This window comes from Ascidiella aspersa, chromosome 7, assembly GCF_963924565.1.
Source record: "Ascidiella aspersa chromosome 7, kaAscAspe10.2, whole genome shotgun sequence".
Classification (NCBI taxonomy): Eukaryota; Metazoa; Chordata; class Ascidiacea; order Phlebobranchia; family Ascidiidae; genus Ascidiella; species Ascidiella aspersa.
In genome coordinates, this window is record NC_139453.1 from 18,521,616 (window position 1) to 18,546,697 (window position 25,082).

Below are 25,082 nucleotides of genomic sequence, written 5' to 3' on the forward strand. Positions count from 1 at the left end.
CTGAGATATAACAGATTTACACATTTGCAGTATAGCAATTTTGTTTGCATGACTTGTAATCATTTTAGGAAAGTTGCACGTATAAATGTATGCAACAGGCAGATATTTTATGATTAGATTCTGACTTGCTTTTGCAATGAGCCTGAGGATTTCAGTCGGTAGCAATCGTCATGATATTTGTGTGAAAGGTAGAAAAATATTTTATTTTTCTTTTAAATTCGTTACTAGGTTGCTGGCCAAATAGGCTCTTACTATTTTTTTTGCCAAATATGTGAAGCCCAAATAAACATTTTTAGGTATGCTAAGTTTGAAACGTTTTCTATAGCTACAAGAATAAAAGAGGCCACTTAGAAACACAGTAAACCAATTAAAACCGTTCATAACAACACATATATGACAACAATTTGAAATGTCCACAATAACTTAAAAGCCCATATAACCTTACAAGATGTCAAAATAGGTAAAATAGCTCAGTTAGGTATCAAAGATTGCCGTGTTTATTACCAATTTTAAAAGCAGTACGTTGAAAAGTTATTTAGAACAGGCTGACTAAACTAAACATAACAGCCATCTATCGTTGAATTCTGCCACAACGTTAAACCAATTATTAAATCAACGCACATCATTTGGTTTAAGGTAAGGGTTAGCGTTTAGGAGCGTCAAGTATTGTTATATTTATTCTCCCAGTTACAATTTTAACGACTGGTTTGTCACTGTACCTACAAAGTGGTAGAATTCGTCGCGCCTTTGATTTACAAGACACATGAATGTTATAGCCTAGGTAACGCTGAATAGGACAGGAATACGAATATAAAAACGTCCGAATTACTGTTTTCTTCCTTGCCGTTGTTATAGCAACCACGGTACGTGGTAACCGGTAAACTGCGAGTTAAAAATGTGACTTTATTGTTAACTAGATGAAATACCGAGCGTTTACCCGCATCAACACTACATAGCCTTGAAATATTTTTTTTATTTTAAAGATTTTTTTTTATTTATTTGTTGTTTTTTTTTAAGATTTTTTTTAGCAGCAATATATAATGAAAAATTTTTTATAGCGGGTTGTAGGAAATATCCAAACAGCGTTGGGTTAGCAAAACTTACGTTTTGCCGGGCAGTCTGAGTAAAAATCCTGAACCACGTATCAAAGGGCTGCCCGTCATTCAGGTTTTCGTTTCATTTAATCCAGAAGAAAACCCACGTTCATGGCAAAGAGTAGAAACCCAAACTGGTATATTATTTTTATTTTCAACGAAACCGTAGTGTAGACCGGTAGATACTTAAACGTGAGGTTCCAAATTCAAGCGTTTTCAGAACGCTTCCTATTGGCTGAAATTTTATGATGCACAGATGAAATTTTGAAACGTAACAGACGATGAGCTGAGCGGCCGTACTAGATGGCCAGGCGCTAGTTGAAAATTCTACCACATTTTCGCACAGGGTCTTATAATGCTAACATTTTTTATGTTAGCGTTTGGGCTCGGGTGGGTCAAGTATTATTACATTTAATAAAAATGCTTAACCAACCCAAAACCTAAACCAGCCCCAAACCCAAATAATATGCATTGTGGTAGGATTCTAGACCAGCGCCAAAAACTGTTTTTAATGAGGCTATTTTATGCCTCCATGTTTAAAGTTTAAACACATCTTTTGATACTATTTAAACTAGTCTTTGAAAGATATTAAACAAAAAATAAATCTAATGTACTGTGTAGTGTGTATCTAATTGTATTTTACCAATATACAAAAAGTGTACATCGTGGAACTTTCAAATTTTCAGACATGACGTAGACTGGCATGTAGATGCGCTATAGGTACCTTCATTGGGGGACAAAAACCCAATAATATGACGTCATTGCTTTAGTTCGCTCATCTCTTTGGTTCGCTGTAGCTATCTACTCCCGTCTAGTGGTTGAAAATATTCAATACAGAATTCGTCCATATTCGATGGCTTTGTTCAGCTCGCGAACCGAAGAAGCGACTTGGCACAGTGGCGTAGCCAGCCGAAAATTTTTTTTGGGGGGGGCAAAAAATTTGGACTTTTTTGTTTAGCTTTTGTCATTGTATTAACTGCCGTGACGAACACAAAAACAATGCTAGCAAAACGTTTAGAGCATCAACTGACTGAGTGTTAAACGTAATACTAAAAACCATATAAAGAGCAAAAACTGTCTAAAAGTTGTAAAACTACCTTAATATATAGTAAACGTAATATTAACTACATCGTTTGTGACGTAACAATGCATGACAATTAAATGTGTTGAATGCCTGTGATCGACTGATGTGTTACTGCTCATAAATGCTAAAAGACAAATTATTAAGAGTAAAATTTTCATAGATTTTTGGGGGGCCATGGCCCCTCAGCCCCCCCCCCCCCCTGGCTACGCCTATGACTTGGCACCATGCTGCGCGTTTTGTCACTGGGAAATAAGCCGCGCGTGCGACTTGCCTTTTAGAGAGAGCCTTCTCTTAGTAAAAAAAAACTTATTGCTCGTACAACACAACATATTTTATCGCCGCAAATTGAAATGCAAAATCTGAAGGCAGTGTACACCTCTCTGTTAGCACCTGTTGTGCTTGTTGCTACAACCAAAAATATCAACGCCAGGCCTAAGCAAATTAAAATTGTAAAAAGACCGCAGCACGACGTTACAAAGCTTCGTCATAATATGGCGTCATAACAAAATAGTTCTTAAGAACACTGCGTTTATTTGGTTTAAACTTTAAACAAAGAGACTTTTTAATCTCTTTGGTTTAAATTACAAAAAAAAATCGATTTAAAAGGTGGCGTATTAGGCACATAAAATTTAACAACAAAAAAGTCTGTTTTAACAGTAATTGCTTGGACCAAGACATTGTAAAAAATTTACAGAGTTGTGGAAGTAGTTGATAATGAGTACTCATTTAATTGCCTTTTGTACCTCGATGTATCAATCTACGACTACAAGATAGATACTGCATTCAAATTAAATTGTTCATTTCGACTGCTTCTAACATACGAGCACTCCAATTGGTTCCTTGAGTAACAGACAAGACTTTATGCGATACTGCAATTCATAATAACGAAATCTGTTTCAGTCACAAAAACACTCGAGTTTGCTGTCTGAGTAAAAGCCGTAAAAGCCATTTTATATTGATTGAACACGCTATTTATAGACGAAAATTAGTTAACAAAATTTCTGCGAATAAAGAAAGATTTACGTCATTAATTCTTATAATACTTAACAAAATATCACGTGACGAAAAGGGCGTAACTCTAGCCTTTTTCCCACTTTTTTCTGACGCGAAACCTACAATTTTACGTCAAAACGCGATTGCGAAACAGCTTCTGACTTCAGTTAAATGACAACAGTTTGAAATCACACGACCGGGGAAACTGATTTATGCTCAGACCGCGGCGTTTTGAAAACATATGCTAAAACGGATGTAAATGCCTTGACGCATAAAAATTGGTGTCAAAAATTGAATTTTTGCAAATTCGCAAAAAGGATATCGCAAACATTAGGAATGTGGTTGCAAGAAATCTAGGTAACGGAATTTTACCGAAAACTTTCCGTTTATCGTTTGCACATTGGCTGCAAGAAGTAACGCAAACATTGAAAGGGATTGCAAAGAATTTAGGCCATAGATTTTTACTGAAAATTTTCCGTTACGACACATCGATTTAAACAAAAATTCTCTGTGTAAACACAATATGACAAAGCTGCTATAGAGTAAAAGCTGGCAAAAATATAGCAAACTATAGGCGTTAAACCATTTTAAGAGAATGATTATATTTGCTTTTTAAACATGTTAGCTGGCCAAAATTTAATAATATGGCATTACGCAATATCTACGTAAATTCTATTTAACAAATCTATATTTCGAATATTCCCTAAATACCTCGCCGTATTTGAACCCCTTTCGCATCTAAACCAGAAGTTAAGTGGGGATATTTTCGGCCCATATCTGTTTTTGCTTGCAGAAACAAGTGAAGGAAACTATAAAAAAATTGCCTTCTTGTTTACCGGTCCGAAAGAGAATACCCACTTCTTCATCACAATGAGGTTTGCTTCAAACGTATTGGTAGGTTTTGAATGTGCCCTAAGTTATGTGTAGGGGAAGGTTGCCGGTGATGGGACATTTTTGTTTCCTATCATTGTAGCTTCAAACTATAACAATAAATTTAAAAAAAAATTGGTCTAATTGTTAGTTCCGTCACCCCTGCTTTTGTTAAACACTTTCAAGTTTTCCTCTTTTTCCTTCAAAGTCTTTTTATACGGTGATCCTGTTAGTAAAGTAGATGACTGCGCCCTTCCACTTCTTTTCTGATTAGTGGCAACTGGTGGAGGACTGACATCATAAACCGATATGGATTCTAAATCCTCAATTGTAGCGTTTTTATCGTGCAAAGTAGTAGAAGCTTCATGAGAAGTGTCGGGCCTTTGTTCAACAGTTATTGATTCAATTGCAGTTGACGAACCAGGAACATCTGAATGTTTTAAAAATCCTCCACAGAAATGTCTGTTGTTGCAGATGCCGCAAATTCGTGTTGTTCGAAAATATCTTCGTTAGTCGGCCAGATTCCACATTTTCTAAAAGCATTTACAGCTAGTGATACAGTTGCAGCTTTCCCAAACGACTGAGAAACAGCTTCAGCGATTTGAAACTGTGTAAATGCTCTTCCTGGATGCTCACGCAACCAACGTTCAATTGCTTGGTCGTAGTAAATGCGAAAAGGTTTAAAGAAGGAGACATCAAGTGGTTGCAATTTATGAGTGGTATGTGGAGGTAAGCTAACCATTACTATGCCACTATCAGAAGCGTAATCCAACACTTCGATAATTTTAGTGTGCGAAGAATGGCCATCTAACACCAATAAAATTGGTTTATTCTTTGAAGCGTTAGTAATATTGACAAAGAAATCCATGAATTTTTTAAACATCTCAGAATCCATCCATATTTTTTGTTGGCAGCAAGCATAACTGAACCAACTGGTCCGCGAACCATCAACTCTGCTTTCATGTTCTTGCGGGGGAAAATGAAAAATGGAGGAATGTGCTGGCCAACAGCGCTCATCGCGCACATCAATGTTACCGTTTTTCCTCGCTCCGCACTGCTTAAAGAACCGATCTGATGTTTTCCTTGTCGAGCCAAAATCTTGGAACACGACCTTTGTACTGTTTGTACACCAGTTTCATCGCAATTAAAGATTCTCGAGGCGTCTATGTTACGATTTCCTAGGATTTTTTTTATAATTTTAAAAAACTTTGCCACAGCTGGTTTGTTAAACGCTCTGGCGCGAGCAAGATATGTGGCTTCGGGAGAACGAAGAGAAACAGAGGGATGTCTCTTTAAAAAGCTGTATATCACTTTTTTCCTTGCCATATGTGTTTCTTTGTTAAAGTTATGGGGTAGATTATTTCTCTCAGCTAATTGATAAGCGAGGGTTCCTAATTGATGTAGAGTAATGCCGAAAAAACGGGATTCCATGTCTAAAATGTAATGTACAAGCTCCTTTTCCATCTCCAGCGAAAACGTAGCGATAAATCCTCCGAGATATTTTTTAGTACCAGTTGCGAATCGTTTTTTTTCATTTTTCCGGCGCTCTAATGCGCTTTTAGAAACTTCATATGTGATTGCTGCTTTGCGAATACTCGTACCTTTTTTGACAGCATTAAGAGCCTGATGCATTGAGTAATCAGTCCAGTCGCCTCTTGTTGTTTTTCTTTTGTATCCAGTTTCTTTTGGCATGGTCCTTAAAACAGTTACACATAAATCGTTAAAAAAAAAAGTTATTTAGGAAAAGTGTAGTTAACTGTATATCTGCTTTTGCTTGGTCACAAAGACGTAACAATGCACACGGAGCCAAAGAGCAGTGGTTGTTATCGCATTTATGTCTGTTTACTGATCATAATGAAATGCCGTATAGTTTCCCACAAAAGAAAAATGAAGCTTAAATTAGGCATTTTCTAAAAACACACTCTAATAAGTGTGAAATATTACTTAATTTTCCTCTTTTTTACCTTACAGCTCACTAATATAGTTTATAAAAAATTAGTCCTTAGATGGGACAGGGTGTCAGCAGCAGCAGCTACCAATACATGAAGAAGACATGCTCTAGGTTTACCGGTGCTATATAACTTTAAATATTGTTTTGCATTATTAAATCTGATAAATTACCTATGAAATGCTATAAAGGCAATTTGGTACAACTACAACAAATACTAAATAAGATGAAATCAAAAAACCAAAAAATTAGAAAAAAACACACCCGATTTCTTTAGATTCAGTTTCCGTAAAAATGCAGACAGCCTGCCAAAATGTTGTTGTCCAAAAAAGATGGCTTTAGTCACGTGCTTCAAATAATAGGCATAATTTGGCGCTACCTAGCGGAACATAGAAACAATAGCCAAGTCCCGACTCAGGCAACGTCCCATCTGATGCAACCTTCCCCTACAGAAAGCACGACGTGTTCTTTTTTTTGTGACTCGTCGTTCGTCGGGTTATTTAACTGATATGAAAGAAATACAACACCAAAAATGCCAGACTACAACTTTCTGACATCTTTTTTTCGGTTGTAGCGAAACGACGCATGTCTGTTTTTTCTTGTAAGTATAGCGTGTTCGCCTGGTAAAGTGTTAAATATTTCACCTGATAGGCCTACTCTTTTCCTTCCCTGGCCGGTCTGGTAATTCCAGTCGGCATTTTGACTTAGCTAATTCCCAACGCAGTCGCTCTTTCTTGTGTTATATATTGTCACGCGGCTACCGGATAAAGAACTATTTGCGGCTACAACAAATACACGCCTTACCTGCGAGACGCGTTTTACTGCACTGTAAGCTGTTTTGTTGAAATCGGAGTTATGCTGGATTTTTCGAATGTACAATAAATTTATAAACGACCTGACAGCAGGGCTGCGAAGTCGGTTAAAAATAACCCGAATCGGACTCCGGTCAAAAAATTAAACCCGAGTCCCGATTCCAACTCCAGTCAAATGTGCGATTTCGTCTAATCCCCGAGTCCGGCCCTGGCTCTACAGCCTTTATTCCGCCAATTTACGTAAATAAAATAACGTGGATATTCAGCAATCCACTTAAAGGGGTGTCGTGTAATTCATTCACTCACAATACATAGTTGGAAAATATTCACCATATGCTATTCCACCCTTACAATTTTCAGTAGGGAGCTACATCAGTCTCAAAATTTGGTACTGTGCATGCGCATGTCGGACTCTGAACTCGCGTAGATTTAAGTGATCTTACTCGAGTGTCGAGCCCGATTAAACAGCCCTGCCTGACAGTATGCCCTTTGAAATGCAATGACAGTTTGTTTAGTTTCGATTTAGTGTTCTAAAAGTACGGTGGTCAATGTTTCGCTGTTGAAATATACACGGTTAACCTTTTATTCTGCAACATTGGTTGTTAAAAAGTAATCTCCAACGCTTCCATCGATTGTATTCCGTCTTTAAAATATGAAGAATCATTATTATAACCAGGGCTGTGGAGCAACGTCGTTGATTTAACAAATTAAACCAGGATACTTTGTGTACTTCGCTTCCATATGTGGCCAAGTGTCTTTGCTGAATTGTGCATTGTGGCGTCAATTCATTTAAATTAAAGCCATTGAGATGTTCACGCCTAAACGACGTCATAACTTGGACTAATTGATTTGTTCAAGTTCACTTTTTTGTTACCGTACCCTCAGTATGTTCTTCAGTATTAGACCAATTCCAAGTGTTTATAAGCATTTGAATGTTATACTCCACAAGGAATGTGGATGACGTCATAATGAAATGTTAGACCAGACAGTTTTTCGGTGATCTTTTGATAAATAACTTGGCACATTTCTAGTGATTAATCAACAAGAAAAATGTTGCAACAAGATTGTTTTACTAACGATGCAGAACGCCTTTTAGGTATGACCGTCTGTTGGTACAATTATTCCATCACAGAAAGCCGCAGAATAGAAGGAAAGAAAGGAGACCAGAGATGCTGTTCTGGCCTGGTCGAGAGACAGAGGCGATCTCTCACGAAGAGAGCAAGTAAAAAGTATATAAGCAGGCACAAGAAGGCGTGCTTAATAGAATACAACATGAAATGGCTTGGTACAGGGATGGGCAACTTTTTCTAGACCAGGTCCAATACCAAACTCATAAAGGTCACTGTGGGCCGTTAAATATTCACCGTGTAGACTTCACGCATTTTATTGTAACCGCAAGGTATTTTGCTATTTACACTAGATGGAGTAACAAGATTTACGCAAAGCACAAAAAATATTTGCTTTTTCGTACTTGAAATAGCCAAAACTATATGAGGAATGGCCTCGTGCCCAGTTTGTTAAATAGGTTGCGGGATGGATCTGGTCCATGAACCGTAAGTTGCCCACCCCTGGTTTGGAAGATCTAGATTAGACAGAGGTAAAGAATCACATTTACCTCCATTTGACCCGAAAAGTTTGAACATCAAATTAAATATTTAATTCACAACGAAATTTAAAGAAATGCTAAAGCAAAATACCAAACATACGGATTTAGATTGTGAACGTTCAATGCAGCAAAACAAAATGTTGTGTGATGTTGAAACGGTGCAATGCTGCTGTGCAATTTCGTTAGCTATTGCACTTAGTTAGTAAGGATTTTCAGATAAAAATCACGCCATTCTAAAAGATAAAACAAAAAGCAGTTAATTGTTCACAAAAATGGACATGCATTATAGAAAATAGAAGTGAAAAAGCAGAAGACAAACGAAGCAAGAAAATTATTCTGCGATAATAAGTAAATGACAAGGCATTTGGCACAAAAATGTTTTTTTTTTCCACCACGGGGATATTTCGACCACCGGTTTAACTTGAATTAAAGCATCACGTTCGTTCTGCCAGCCTTGCTTGATAAGGCCAAACTGAGCTGCGTGCAGTGTATAGCGATTCAGATACCTGTGAAAAATCGTTGCATTTACGTATTTAATTTCATGGACATGGGATCGTTCTCACGCAAACGGTTTGATTCAAAAGAGTTTTATTGTTAAGTGCAATAAACAACAAGCGCAATCGGTTTGACAACGTAAACTTGAATTATCAAAAATAAAAAGGCAATTGGTAAACTAAATATTGATCGTTTTTATCCAGAAGTAACTTTCGGATTTCCAAACTTATGTTTAACGTGGGGTATATGAACAAAAACTGTAGGTTTTATGGATTTCACTCACTTAGTTTCTTTCATCGCAAAAAATCTGGGGAAAGCAGCAACGCACTCGTAAACAAGAATTAAAATATACGTTGACAAACTGTACCAAATTTACTAATAAAAAACAGGCTCCACTAACTATCACTACAATGTTCAGCCTGGTAAAAAACGCCCTCCGTTTAATAAAATGGAAAAAAATGCAATTCGATGAAAATCTTACACAGATCATTATTTTAGTGTGGTGGGGTTTGGGCAACGCAAACGATTACATTATTCGCGTAGGTGTGCTTGAAGTATGTGGAATTCACCTAAAGATGTTATATAGAGCTCAGCTGAACCCAGCAGGGAACGTAGCAGCAAACGGGTACAGAACAAACTTCACGATTCGTAATTGAAGAGACAACCAGGATAATGTGTTCTGCATTAAACAGGGTTCCGTTTTTATACCCTTTTTACTGATTTCTCAAAGACATTTACGTCATATCACGTAGTTGTTTAGATCCTACTTTCAGTAAGCATTAAAGAAGCTTCGTTTAAAACAGTTTTTCTTTTGTCGACTACACTCCAGGTCATACGATAAAGTGCAATACACTTCTATTTGGAATATCACAGTCTGTTAACAATGTTTACAAACTTGTAAAGCATAAAAATGTATTAGTTTTGTTACAAAGTTGTTGGAAAAAACACATAGTTCGATAACCATAAAAAAACGAAGACTTAGCAATCATTATTGAGCTTTATCTTTTTAGCGGGGAATTTTGAAATTTGATAACATGTTGTTTAGTCTTTAATATTGTTTTAATTGAAATTGCAGTTTCAACTGATGACCCCCATCACATCTCCACAGTGAATCTTTACCATTCCACATATTCCTTATCGATCAGGCTAGGTAAGCCAACATGAAAGTACGTCACAAAAATACTTCATCATCATCCCCATAGGAACGGCGTTCATTGGGTGTAGATTCACCATTTTTTTTGTCGACCGTGTCAATTTGCTCAACACTGGTTTCGCGCAGATCAAACTTAACGTTGGCAATAGGCGATTCTTGTGTTTCTTGTCTAGGCTTAATGATGGGGCCTTTACAAGAAGTTCCCATAGCACTCTCGCTCGCACTTTGAGGAATGCGTGTCGAGCGAATGCGAAAAGATGGGAAAAGGGCGTTTTTCTTTGTCGATTTCGGTTCTTCGGACGAGACTGACATCGCTACAGGTGCACCAGGCCTCGAAAATGATGAACGCGTTTGTTGGTAACTGACACTTCTTTCAAATGGAAGGCGCGTCCGCGATTTAACTGACATTTGTCGATTCTTGTTCGAATTGACCGCATCGTCTGTACAAAAATGAAAACAAATAATGATGCATTTGGTTTCAAGTAATATGACCAAAGAAATATTTTTACATACCATTTTTTACAGGTTTGCAGCTGTCTCTTCGTTTCTAAAAAAAAAATAAAATAAAGAGTTTAAACTTTAAAAAAAAAAAATTACACATTATCCTACTTGCAAAAGTCGGCTATTTCTGTTAAATTATTCTTAACCACAGTTTACATAAACCTAATGAAAATGTTAATTAACAAGGAAAAATTCATTTTGTATTACTTTCAACAAAAACAAAAAAATTCTGTATATCTTTTAGTTTTAGGAAGAAAACCTTTTAGGTAAGAAAGTCAATTAATACTGAACAAAAATTGCAATATAATACATTGACGTGGTATAATAATTTTTTGGGACCCATTTTCTCAGTCCCGGGCCACTAAAAACATACTAATTTTCTCCATTTTTTTTTAGGTTTCAAGGCAGACATAAAGCAAAACATGACCAGCAGGCCTGATCCGATATGTTTCGTTGTTAAATCGGTCTCGCAAATATTTTTAGAAATCATCTTTAAAGAAGGATTTTTCATTTAGGTTTTTTAATGTTCAGCTGACCGTGTAAAAGTGCAAGTGCAATTAAGACGCTACATTTTTTATATAAAATAATTTATTGTTCGTTTCGTCAATTGTACGTTTTGTTAAACTTTTTTAATATTATTAGAATGTTACTTAGAAACTTGCTAAATCCTTCAATTAATACAAGATTAAATTTGAGTATGTACATGTCAGTCACATTAGACGACAATGGCATTAATAAACTGCTGCTTCCAATAGGTGGTAGTAATAAAAATAAAAGTCATAACAACCTTGACATAAACCTCAAACTGTAAAGTCTGTATGAGCCTCTATTATCCAACAAAACATCCAAATCACATTATTAAATTTAACATTTGCACAAACTGGAGATAAGTCAGAACAAATAAAAATATGAAATAAATATAACATTAAATTAGGTATAAAAATATATACTATATAAAGTGGAGTATTGAAAACCAATTGTGAAATTGTGTCACTTGAAACATAATTTATCCTACTTAAGTTTGGTATTAGATTTACAAATGATTTTTTTACAAATGTAACCTGTTGAAAAATCATGCATGCAATTTATTTGCAACATTTGAAGATGTGTATCTTGGTATGCAACTTATACGTTTAGTGTTTATAGAGTTAAAAATATTAAACAAAATTTTATTTATAATATATAAAATAAGATTTACTTGTTCATTGTTAGATTGATGCTTACGTCTACTTCTCCATCTAAATCGATCACGCATTGAAGAGGATGTAACCTCACTGTAGTGAGGAGGAGGAGGGTCTGAACGTAGCATGTTTTCTATGTCTGGAAGCTGACAATTCCCTGTATTACAACAATGTTAATGTTTGATAGTGTTGTATTATAATTAATCAATTTAAAATTACCTAAAACCTAAGTATTTACCCAAAAAAATCATTTAAAAACAGTGACTTAAAAGCACTCAATTAAATCATTACTATTTGTCATTACAACACTGATCATACATGTCTATGGTAAAAAGTAATAACCACCAATAAATAATTTCAACATTGTTTATTAATACAACTGGCTGTATTTTAGACAAATAAATGAACCTGCAGTAGTTGGAGTGAGAGGCATAACTTCATGAAGTTCACTAAGGTCTTCGGGAGCTAAACAACAAATTTAACATTACTAAACTAAAAATAACAAGCAACATAAAGTACACAGTAATGTTGCATGATTATCTAAATTTCTTTAAGGAAATCCACGGTTTTGACACAACTTTTGTTTTTAAGTTGTGCTACTTAACGAAAGTGGTCAATTTAGTATTAAAAAATCCTTTTTATATGGGTTTACCTCCCACTAGATTTGAATCTTCAGGATTTAATAATCTAAAGTGAAATGCCTACAGTAGTCTAATATACAAACTGTTACAGAATAAAACATAGCTTTACTTACCCAGTGTAGACGCTGGGTTGTTCATCTCAAAATTGAATCCACATACTGTGAATCGTGATGCTGACCGACAAAACAAACAGAGACAGCATATGGTCATGCAAAACTAGAAATAAATAAATTAAATACAAAAACATTAAAGTTATAATTATAACATATCTATATGTCAGTGAAAAAATTTTTGTTTATAAAGAGACTAGGGATGCTCAAAGTAGAATACCAAGGTATTCTAGAATAATAGGTTTCGAATCTAGAATAACGAATCCAGAATATCGAATCCTAGTATAATTTTATTAAATTATTTAACCTCGATTTTGTTTGGGGAAGGGATTTTTTGCTAACATGTGTACATTATAATAAAAAAATCTCCCATATGTTTAACATTCTTAACAACTGTCATTTGAAGCAGTTGTGTAAACTGTAATATGTCCACAGTACAGGTTGTTGCCAAATCTTATATTTTTGCCAAAAGTGAGTACAATTCAACACCGAACACAGAACTGTTTAGCAATTCGGTCCTGTTTTTAAAGCATTGTTGGGTTTTTGTGCTTCTTTTTTTGACTAAAATGATCTGTTATGCAGTCAAATAATGTACTGCAAAGAATACCTATTGACATAACGAATACTTGACAATTACGCTGTGCATTACTGTATAACCTCACTGAATATTGGCCTAAAGTTGACCTTAAGTAACCCTATAGCGCATTTGGTCGACATCCAGCACCTCTTACAACGTAATATTACTTTTGCAACTTAACGCATTTAGGGAAATTGGGAAATCCCCACCTGACATTACACGTTAGTCGTTCGCCCAATAATGCTTGATTGACACCTAATTATTAGACGAACGTTATCGCGAGACGCAAAGTAATTTGTCGCCCAACAAAACGCTGACACTGCACTACCAGGTTACATTTAAAGCAAGCACTGTAAATTAGTCGCCGCAGCGACAGGCCAACTTACCACACGCGTTTGTACAATTAGGCGCACAATCGGCGGTAAAACATTAAATTATATCGGTTCCAATTACCCGAAATAAACGGCAGAATTGGATTCGAATCTCATCTGGATTCGAACCCAAGGATTCGATATTCTACTTTCAACATCCCTAAAAGAGATCAATAAAGTTCTTCACCATCTATACAAAAAGGCATGAATATAACAGAGAAAAGTATAGAGTAAATAAATTTTAGGTGGGTAGAAAAACCTCTCCGTAGTGAAAGAGCTGTTATAATTTGCCAGGTGAAAAAAAAATTGTGTAGTTAGTAAACCATTATTAAACAATACAAAATATTTTTTTCACACTGCACTTCGTTTTTTCTGTCTTTTGATATAAATACGTTAGCTAGTTATGTAACTTTGCTACATCATCCCACAACAATTTGAATTTCAAGATGCCAATAAAAAGAAAATGGTTTTAATGTAATAAAATCAATTGGAGATAGAAACATGTGTGTTTTGTAATCCGTGTGCTGCACTAAAACCGAGCAAGTTAAGGGACAAAAACACCCTAGTTTTTGTTGGGGTATGCATGACTAAAAAGATTGAAAACTACTTACTTACAATAAAAAACAACTACACATTCACAACACTAATTTAAGCTTGCTACCTTTAAAAAAGTGCCCAAATTAGTTTTATTGTAGCTACATACGACTAAAAAGTGCCAAAATTTTTTTATTTAAACCATTGTACAACCAAAAAAGTGCTCAAATTAATTTTTTTGAGCTATGTACGGATAAAGAGTGCCTAAATTAGTTTAAATTAAGGTATGTTAGATAAAGAAGTGCGCAAATTAGTTGGCTTAGATCTATTTGCAAAAAAAATGTTCTCAAATTTTGTTATACAAGTATTGTTTCTTTATGTGTTATTATTTTATATTTTATTACTAGAAATATCTGGCGTTATTCAGTTTAAATAGATAAAAGCAGTATTTACCAGTATAATTCTAACTAGTGAATGACATTTTGCGTTGTCCCACTGATGTAAATTAATTATAATAGGTGCAATAAATTTAAAATATACCTGAAGTTTGCATGGTTATGCAAAAGTAAGAATCTACCAAGCTGTAGGCTCTTTATAACTATTGCATAATACGACAGTGTAAAATGTCCATGTTAAATTGCTACTTTTATGAGTTATCAAAATAATCATAAAAAAAACTGTTTGTCCAGCAATAACCATGTGACCGAAATGTAGTGCTATGGTTAGAGTAATATTTGTCTCAAAAGGCTAAATAGCGTGAAAGTGTTTTTTCAAATGGCATAACATTTTTACTTATGTCTAAACCAGTGGTTCTTAACCTTTGATAACCTGTCGAACCCCCATGTCATTCTGCAAGCTTTTGTTGAACCCCAAATTTTCGATCAGAATTTGTTTCTTCCTTCTATGTTTGCCATCAAATTGGCCGGATCCAGGATTTGCGTTTAGTGGGAACATTAAAGTTTTCATGGATGACTCAAACAGGGGCGTAGCGTGACCGTTTCAAAGGGGGTGTCCCAAAGTTTCAACCAAGGGAATTTCTATTTTCTGTCTGACCGTTATGGATAATGACGTTATACAACATTCTAATCAGAAATAACTAACGTCCAGCAAATGCGAACACGTGAGTCGTCGACACTCCTGCCAGGTGAAAAACTGAACCAAGACCGTGAAATACGTGTGATAGATTTTGGAAAAACTATAAACTATCAGCAGCGCAGTTTCTCAAGTTCCATGTTTGGGACTAGTGTTAAATTATAGGCATGCCTTTCGCCTGCAATACTAAACTAATATCGGTTTTCCGGGTGTTATTATGTCACGATTAGCGCAATATCTGCGCCAAGCAGTGTGGCAAGTCACCTAAAATACAAGCTGCGGTTGTGGCAAAATAAGTTGGCCAACTGCACACTCAACACATGGTCTTAGAATATGCTTAAAGTAGTGTTTCTTAACCTTTTTAGCACCCGTACCCCTGTCTACAATGGTCGACGGAAGTAAACAAAATTGTAATAATATGAATTCAACTAAGTGTTTTTATAAATTACGTGTTGAATGCATGCATTTAAAACAGTCTTGTAAGTTTAACAATATTTGCAACACACAAAAATTTGTCAATTTACCAATGGCTTTTATATTTTGCTTTTCGTAAATTACGCATTCTTCACAAATATGGCTAAAGGGTGCATTAATTTCACAATGCATGTCGTACCACCTGCTTACACGTACCCCTGGTTAAGAACCTCTGCTTATAGAGAATAATTTTGCGTTAATTATCATAACTTAAAAATGGCGACTTTAAAGCGCACACTAAAGTAATCATTATACCACCTTTTGAGAATCTGCTTCAGTTAAAATAAAACAAGATCTAATCTTAGAGCAGACAGCAAACAGCGAGGAACATTAGCTGCGTCTCACTTTGACGTTTTTTAGCGTAAAAAAGAAAGACAGTTTGACTTAGCGTACTGTTAAAACTCACACTTGATAATTAACCTTCAGCCAGTAAGGGCAGAGCCTGAAAAATTTTGCGTTTTATGTATTGACGCTGAAAACGGCGATTATTAGGAGCTTACGCTGTTTAAAGTTGTTTATTTGACTTTAGAAAAATGCAACACCTCGTTAACTTATTCACGCCCGATTGTCAAGTGATTTCAATTAAGTGCGAAACGCTATGGAATTGCGGTGTCAGAACAGCAAACTGTTGCACTTCGTTGTCAGCAAACTTAACCATGTTTATCGCCAAATTTGGTGATATTTGTAGTTTAATTTCGCCGATAGTATGAAGCGTGGCTTCAAAATCGTCCTTTTTGCAAAATCGCCCTTTTTGAACTCTGAACTCTGTAAATTAATCAGCTGAAAATGTGCAAGAAAAACACAAACGTCGCTTTTACATTTTACTGAAGTAAGACGGTCATTTATCATCATTTTAGCAGTAAGCTATAGTTCACCGCCATTTTAATCTATTCAAAATGTGACGGTCAAGCGCTCCTTGAGATTGAGGCTAATAAAAACATTCAATAGAGCGACCTGCGGTAAAGATATTTGCTGTAGCTTACATGCCTGTTTCCTACGTTGTTGAGAATGTTCGTTTTAACAATAAAATATATTTTCATTATCGGGCCTGTTTAAGACTACTTGAGTTGGTGACAGGCGAACTGCTAAAGGTGATTATGTGGTGGCGGCTATAAGCACCGACGTGTTTTTAACACCAGGTGCATTGTTACCGATGTAACATTGCAGGAATCACTGTTTTAGTTTTGTGATAATTGTTTACTAAGATTTCAAAGGGGGGTGGCAAGACTCCTAGACACCCCCCACGCTACGCCCTGGACTCAAATATGACGTCATAAAACATTTAATCTTAAAACACCTGTTGTTCTGTAGCCAACCCCTGCGCTAATATGCAACTGAAACTGGGTCAATTATAAAATCAATTATAAATTTGCATTTATATAGGGTGAATTGGCTAAACTTTTAATTTAAAAGGTTACATGACGGCTGCCCTTGGCACATAAAATAGATTCAAATTTAGCTTGAAATAACAGCATTTATGTTTCAGAGGACGTTCTCGCCAAACCCTTGAAACAGCTTCGTTAAACCCCAAGGATTTGATCGAACCCTGGTTAAGAACCACTAGCCTAAGCGTTACATTATATGGCGCTTCATGTTCAGCAGCAAGAAATTGCATACCATGTGATGTGTTTTTTTGCATTTTGCAGTCATCATAAAACAGGCATGGTAAACAGAAAGGAGCTGGTCGGCCCAATGTTGTTTGCTGTTGACAATAAAAGTAATACCTTATAACAGTGGTTCTTAACTGGGGGAAGGGGGGAAGGAGCTCCCGACCCAAATGAAGCGCCAGCCTACTCTCAGAGGGTACTGCTCCAATATTTAACCATTTGTGCAGTAATTTTTATTGATACAGGTTACGTTTGATATTAATTTTGCCATTATTCTGTGTCTTATGCTTTACATGCATAGTTTAGCAATTTAAACATTTAAGCTACTAATTTTTAATACTTCTTGGGGTCTAGGTTCAATTATATTATGATTGCATGTTTTATAACCTTTTTGGGCTATGTTTGTCAGGGGGGCATAGTTGATTGGGATCCAAGTTTAACAAGGTGGTATAGTTGACGGGGTTCTACGTTGTGCATAGAGGTTGGACACCACGCCATGGCTCTTAGCAACTGGAATTTATTACACTTTGTGCAATTTCCTTTTTTTATCATAATATGTAAATATATTTTGACTCAAAAGTTTCTGTGTTTAGTATTGTATGTTTTGTGTTGTAGGAAAATACTTTATATCGAAAATATAACAGCCCTATTGAAATTACAATTTTTGCCAATTTAAAGTAACGTTATTTGCCATTCCTCTAATATTTGTCTTACATCTTTTCTTTGTAACAACAAACTAACGCTGGGAGTTTGTTTTTCCGTATGCTCTGGTCTATATTTTGCCATATTGAGTAACACCGTTAGAAACTTGCGCAACATACAGTGTTGCTTTTTCTTGAGAATGATTGTTTTATGCAGCCTTAAAGCTATGGAGTCAAACACACAAGCTGTTCTGATAAAAGGAAAGCAATAGTTTTGATAAAAGGCAGTATATCAGGCATGGGCAACGTGTATTTGTGCTTAGTGCTTCATGTGTACTCATTAAATTTTAGCTAATTTAAACCCAAAAAACGCAAAATTTGGATAAGTTTTTATTTGGTATTTTCATGGTGACTTACTGATATAAACTAAAAAGAATGCCTTTCTAAATTAAACCGCATGAATGCAACACTTTTTGCACTTCGTCCAGCGAAAGAAACCCTTGGACTTCCGCTGCGTGCCAACTTAGTCTAGGCTTACTTCGGTTGAGAACCTAAATCAAGACAGTGAGATATATTTTGGTACATCCATAGTTTAACCATCATCAGCACAGTTCCTAAGTTCTGATGTTTTGTACTAGGCAGAATCACAAGGGCGTCTTTCAGACTGTCCTTTTTTCTGCGTACACAACTTCTGTTTAATTGTCAAATTAATTCTGCATATGGAATAAACTATTATATTCACTGATGCACACACTTGTTGATCAGCCAACCTAAATAAATACAGCAAGGAACTCTACTGAGAAAAAAAATGTCCTGCATTTACAGTCTACCCAGCCCAGGTGCAATTTAAAACTTTCAAGTTTCAGTTAGACCTAAAATTTAAGTTTGATGACGGTTCAGAAGAAATTAGCCTAATCATTTTATCTTAAGGCCTGTTTACAGAACAGCTGCACTGAGCTGAGCTGGGCATAAAAATCGCTTCAAAACGTAATGTTTTTCTATAGCACTAGGGTTAAGTTTAGCAAAGCGTGAAACGCTCGCTACGTCACAATAGAATTTAAATGCAAATTACGCTTTGCTCAGCTTGCTGCAGCTGTAATGTACACGGGCCTTTAATCTGTTTTGGGTTTTGGTTTTTACCTATTTTGTCACTGGATTTTCGAGTTTCTAGCAATATTTGTTTGTCTTTTTAAGTATTTTACCACGTAACATTTTGGGTGTGTTCAGGGTGGGTGTAATAACCATCTCTACATTGCATAGCAAACATACCACAATTGGTCTAAAATTATAGATGTTCACAGCATAAATACAATATTTAACAAAAAGTCTTGTATGATAACAGGTGTTAAAAAAGGACAGAAGCAAGCATTTAGTGTTATTTGCCACACAGTAAAATATTTTCAGGAACTTACCATCATTGCAACAATCATGGCAATAAGGATGTAATCTGATGCAGATCCAATCACATCTCCACTGTTATCAACACTTGTATTGTCTCTTGCACTTAATATTTCTTCTTCCATAGTGGTTTTTGAAACATGACCCATGCTAGAATAGAAGAAGATTATAATTAGACTACATACAATAAAATAAAAAAACACATATTAAAGTGATATTTATAAACTTTCAAAATAAATATGTATTTAAAACACTTTTTGGGTCAATTTAAGATTATAAAACACAAATAGCAATTCGTAATATTAATGTGGTTCCTTTCAATAATTTTCCTTTTTGCAAAAGGCATACTTTATGATTTGGAATATGTGCATATAATATAGCATTTTTCCTACAACATTTTGCACAAGAGGTTCATAGAATTTAATTTTGCTGCATGCTGCTAATGCAAGAAAAGTAGGTAAGACTTTCAAATTTGCCACTAACTATACATATTAGCGATAAACCAATATACCAGTTTAACGATAATAACAACTGGTATTATACTCCTGCCAGTATAAGTATCAGTAAATTTGATATATTTTCTAATATTTTACCATTAAAATCCAATAAAGCTGTTCCTTAAAAACAAAGAAAATTCCTATTTTAAATGCAAATTTGTCAGTAGCTTTCATAGACTTTGGTTTGTGATGTTTGGCATCATACAAAGTTAATATGCAAATATGGGTTGTATGATATATACAAAAGTGATATCGGTTGGTCTCTAATACTTACCTTATGATGTAACCATCAAAAGTTGCCAGTAGTTCACCACATTAACAGCAAATGAGCCTCTTTGGATTAACAACGACTTTAATAAAAAATAATCTAAACAGTGTGTAACATCATAAATAAACTATTATAAAACAGCATAACTGTAAAAGTAAAAATTATTAATATATCCAGAGGAAATCAAAAAGATTAAACATGACAAACAGAGCTTTTTTTTAACTAAAATCAGGCAAACAATACACTTCTGAAAATGTACATTATTAAAATTTTAGTGTAATGAATTACAAATGTAGCTTTGGAAAAACAAAAACTAACATGTTTTTGGCCTAATGATCAAATTTTATTTGATAAGATTTTCCCATGGCATTAGCAGTGTTCCCTCTAACTTTTTTACTTGGCGCAGGCGCCTAAAGTTTGAACATGAGCCGAAAATCAGTTCCCCATGTATCAAGCGTGAAAAAAAAAATTTGGTCACTTTTTTGCTACAGTAGAATATGTAGCTTAAATAACAATAGTTTGGGTACTTTTTGTTTGTATACATAGCTACAAAATGGGTACTTTTTTGTTCATATAGCTCAAAAAATTCAAATTTGAACACTTTTTTGTTTATACGTAATTCTACATTAAGTTCTAAATTTTATATGCCCCCTGAAAAATCCTTAGATCCTCACCTTATGTTGCGCTTATAATGTGGAGTTTTCTAAAAGGATTGCGAGACATCCGGCATTTTTTATGAGTCAAGCCAAAAATCATTCCACCATGCCAGCAATTACTGCAGTAAGCTAAGTAGCGGACGGGGTTTGAAGGGGTAATGGCAGGGAGTTGATAGGGTTGCAACCCGAGGAACACATATTGGTTGCTAAATCATATTTGTCATCTGCATAAGACATCACAAGTTCTTGAACTCAAAGCTTCTATTCAGTTGTGTTACAGAACCCTTTCTCTTTTAAAATAAACAAAACGCATAACACAGATTTGGTTTAACAAATAGAGACACATTAAGTTACTGTGCTTTGTGACAAAGCTATTTTATTAAAAACAACTTGAGAAGTATTTGGGTCACGAGGCCTTGGTACCAGTATTTTCGGGTCGCGCCAAAAAGTATTTGTGGACCCCTGTACTAGAGTGTGTCATCGAATAACTAAATATTTTTTTCTAATTTAAAAACGGCCCATGAAATTTATAATGCAGTTTATTTGCAGAAAATTTCTCTCAAATTTGAAATATGGTAATATTTACTAGGTAAATTTTCACTTGAAGTTATATTAAAATTCAGTATTTCATGCCGTTTCATAAAATGCATTACACTTATAGGGTGAAAATAGATCCATAATTAAGTGAAATAAATGATCTTAATACAGTTATTACATTTAAAATTGCATTAGAAATGAAATTACCAGATAGTAATTATACAATAACCTAAATAGATTACCCAATTTTACTACTCCTTCATTGCTGCAAAGAAAAACAGGCCTTTCTTGATTCTGTTTGTACTCTTCATATAACCCGGGAGCTAGCAGAGATTTAAATAGCATGTCGAGTACAAAAGGTTTGACTATTTAGAGCATATAAGGGCCCCACATGGACCCCCAAAAGGCCGGTCTTAAGTTATGAATTTGGTGCGTTTAGAAAGGGGGGCTGTTAAAAAAACAACAAAATTTCGGTTTAAATATCATGTCGAGTACATCGATCAAACCTATCTTAAATGTTGCGACACATATCTGTGGTCAATCTTAAGTGCGAAAAAATGGTGCAAAACCCATTTAAGACCACCCTTTATGGGGGTCACCATGTCACGTTTAAATATCATTTCGAGTACATTAATAAAACTGGGTAAAAAAGAAACTTTATATCCTACTGTTACAGGAATGGTAAGTCTTACGTTGAGGTTTTGGTGCAAAATACATTTAAGACCGGGTCAAGTGTAGCACATGTACCTTCTCATAAATGTCGATAGAGGGCGCTATGTTTACTTTTGTATTAATTTAGATTTCCCCATAAACTGGAATATTGTTGTTTTTTGCCGTTCTTTTGATGAAAAAATGTTTTAAGAATGATTACACATACATAACTTTATCGTCATGGTAAAGAAAGTGGAATGAAATGCCAATGAAGGAGGTTGTCGAATCTTAACAAATACAAAAGAAGAAATCTGTCTGATCAAAATGCCATGATATACATATATCGTTTGACTGGCAATCTGTTTAAAATGTTACTGCGATGGCTTTTCGGTGTACTATTGATACGGAAGCCGTAATCGTTGGTCATAAAGCAACTTCTGAGGGGCTAGATCACAGATGTTATTAAACACATATGTTTGTGTGTGTCTTTCATTGTTTAAAATGTTATTTTGAATGTTAATGTCAATATTATTCATATTATCTCTTTATAAATTAATTTGTTCGTCAATATAGCATTCAACGTCGCTTAGTCCTTTCAATAAAGAGCGCATAGCGCGAACAAAAGTCGCTCCCGAATTAACTACCCCAAATAGCATTTTGAGAAATTCGTACGTACCGCAGTGCGTAACGAAAGCCGTTTTTTTATGAATGTCCTCCTTAGCAACGGGTACCTGCCAGTTTCGTAAGATCCAGTTTAGTAAAGTATTTGCTAATAGACAGTCTTTGGAAAACCTCTCCGGCTGTTGTCATCCGTTCCGGATCGAACAGGGATATATTGCTCAACTTTCTGTAGTCGATACATATCCGATTAGAATCACAGGCGATGCGTATGCGCTGGGCGGGATCGTCGTATTATTTCCAGTTGCAACATCTTATCGATCTCGCGCTTTAATTCGTCCCTCATGTGGTAAGGAACGGTATCCGGTTTCGACCGCGCCGGCCGATCATCCTTGAGCTGAATACGATGTTCGAGAAAATCAACATTTCCCGGTTAATCGCTAAAAATGTCCACATAAGCATTTGCAGCCGCTAACGCCCTCCCCTTCTGTTTCGCTGTCAACTCTTTGCCAAACAGGATAGACTATAGTGACGTCATCATGGTTGTGTTATCTTCACTCACAGCCCTACAACCCTGGTGGACCAGTAATTAGGGATGCTCAAAGTAGAATATCGAAATCCTTATTATCGAATCCAATTCTGCCATTTATTTCGGGTAATTGGAACCGATATAATTTAATGTTTTACCGCCGATTGTTGCGCCTAATTGCACAAACGCGTGTGGTAAGTTGGCCGTCCACAAAATGCGCTATGGGGTTACTTAAGGTCAACTTTAGGCCAATATTCAGCAAAGTTATGCAGTTATGCACAACGTAATTGTCAAGAATTCGTTATGTCAATAATAACTTTGTATTCTTTGCAGTACATCATTTGACTGCATAACAGATCAGGTTAGTCAAAAAAGAAGCACTAAGACTTAACAATGCTTTAAAAAACAGGACCGAATTGCTTAAGACTTCTGTGTGCAGTGTTGCATTTTCTCACTATTGCCAAAAATATAAGTTTTGGACACAACCTGGACAGTTGACATATTACAGTTTACAGAACGGCTTCAGATGACATTTGTTAAGAATGCTAAACATATGGGAGATTTTTTTTATAATGTACACATGTTAGCAAATTGTTTGGGCGATTGATTGCTGTGATTGTGGGCCCTGTAGGGTAGATTAAGATTAATCCCTTCCCCAAACAAAATCGGGGATAAATAATTTAATAAAAATATACTAGGATTCGCTATTCTGGATTCGTTATTCTAGATTCGAAACCTATTATTCTAGAATACCTTAAGATTCTACTTTGAACATCCCTACCAGTGATATATCTTGGTTGCCGGTGGTAGGCATTCTAGAGACATACTTTTTAAGAATGTTCGCTTGGAAAACACAATTTTTTCCATTCACATTCAGAACATAATCACACTGTCCTTGTGTCTCCACAACTGTGAATGGGCCATTCCACTGGAGAAGCAACTTGTTCAGCAGCAGTAGAGCTTTATCGCCTACTTCCATGCGTCATGGTTTGGCCTTTTTGTTACAATACCTCTTGTATCTCTCTCTTGAGCCCTTCTTTGGCCAGTGATAGAGTCCTCTCAATCTTTTTTCTTAGATAAATAACATACTGGTAGCTTGACCTCCCTTTCGTATCCGTGTCTGGGTTAGTCCACATTTTCTTTAATACGGTCATTGAACCGCGAACCGTCCTCCCGTAAAGCAGTTAAATTGGTAAAAATCCTGTTGATTGTTGAGGAACTTTGCGATATGCAAACAACAAAGCACCTATAAATCTGTTCTATTGTTTTGGCTGGTCACAACACAGCCTTTGCATTTTCTTTAGAGTCCTGTTAAATTTTTCTACAACCCGTTACACATAGGCTGATAGGGACCTGTCATCATATGCTTAATCATTAGAAGACGGTTCACGTCTTGCACACTCCGAAACAAATTGAGTCCCTAAATCGCTCAACAATTCGTCAGGAATTCTCAATCGACTATACATGTCGACCAGTGCTTCTGCCTGGGTTTCAGCCGTTTATATTCCTCAGCGCTTTCGCCTCCGGGCATCGCGTGGCGTAAAAAAAATAAAACCAACGTAAGTATGTATCCGTGTCCCTATTCACTGGGAGGATGCATAAGGCCAATGAGATCCACAGCAACTCGCCGGATGCAGAGAGACCCTCATCACACTGCCTTTTTCCGCCATCCTTATGACAAGTGTAGCTTGATCGACAAAATCGCTTTATGTTGTCACGCATGCCAGACCAAAAGAAGTTCCTCCAGATACTATCGAGTGTTTTTTTAATACCCACATGCCCGGTCATAATGGAATCATGGGCAACATTAATAACGCTTTCTTTTAGATTATACTTGGCACAACAAGTTGTTTCATCCATTCTCCTCTGCAGTGTTTCGGGTATTGAAATATTCATATAGCAGTCAGTCTTCTTTTACAAATTTGGTTGCTTGTTCCCTCTTAACCACTTCGTCCACTGCCTCCTTTAGTTTAACAATTGACATGTCTTCTCTCTGTGCCCTTTCAAATTTGGCCTTGTCCGTCACAGGCCATTCATCACATTTTGGCACCACTAGCGGTTTCTCTTTATCTTTCTTAGGTCTCTATTAAAAACGCGTTTGGACAGCATTCGCTTCTTCGCATAATGGATCGGGGCCTTCCGCT

The 25,082-nt window shown here is 35.8% G+C and overlaps 1 protein-coding gene across 1 annotated transcript; it reads right to left on the reverse strand.

Annotated features, from left to right (window-relative positions):
* Positions 1 to 7,945: 7,945 nt before the first annotated feature.
* On the reverse strand, positions 7,946 to 20,095 carry LOC146138134 (uncharacterized). The gene is made up of 7 exons (XM_083393838.1): positions 19,954 to 20,095; positions 19,197 to 19,332; positions 12,492 to 12,594; positions 12,146 to 12,202; positions 11,755 to 11,894; positions 10,569 to 10,602; positions 7,946 to 10,495 (listed from the first exon to the last, which is right to left on the reverse strand). Exons 2-7 carry the CDS (start codon positions 19,329 to 19,331, stop codon positions 10,074 to 10,076), a joined length of 891 nt encoding a protein of 296 aa, XP_083249964.1. The 5' UTR covers position 19,332; positions 19,954 to 20,095; the 3' UTR covers positions 7,946 to 10,073.
* Positions 20,096 to 25,082: the final 4,987 nt, after the last annotated feature.

Excerpts from the sequence above, each read along its gene's own strand:
- LOC146138134 (XM_083393838.1), bottom strand. The coding sequence starts at position 19,331 with ATGGGTCATGTTTCAAAAACCACTATGGAAGAAGAAATATTAAGTGCA. Across the intron at positions 12,595-19,196 it reads CCATGATTGTTGCAATGATG|TTTTGCATGACCATATGCTG; the intron begins GTAAGTTCCTGA and ends ATTTATTTCTAG. Across the intron at positions 10,603-11,754 it reads ATCAATCTAACAATGAACAA|AAACGAAGAGACAGCTGCAA; the intron begins GTAAATCTTATT and ends TTTTTTTTTTAG.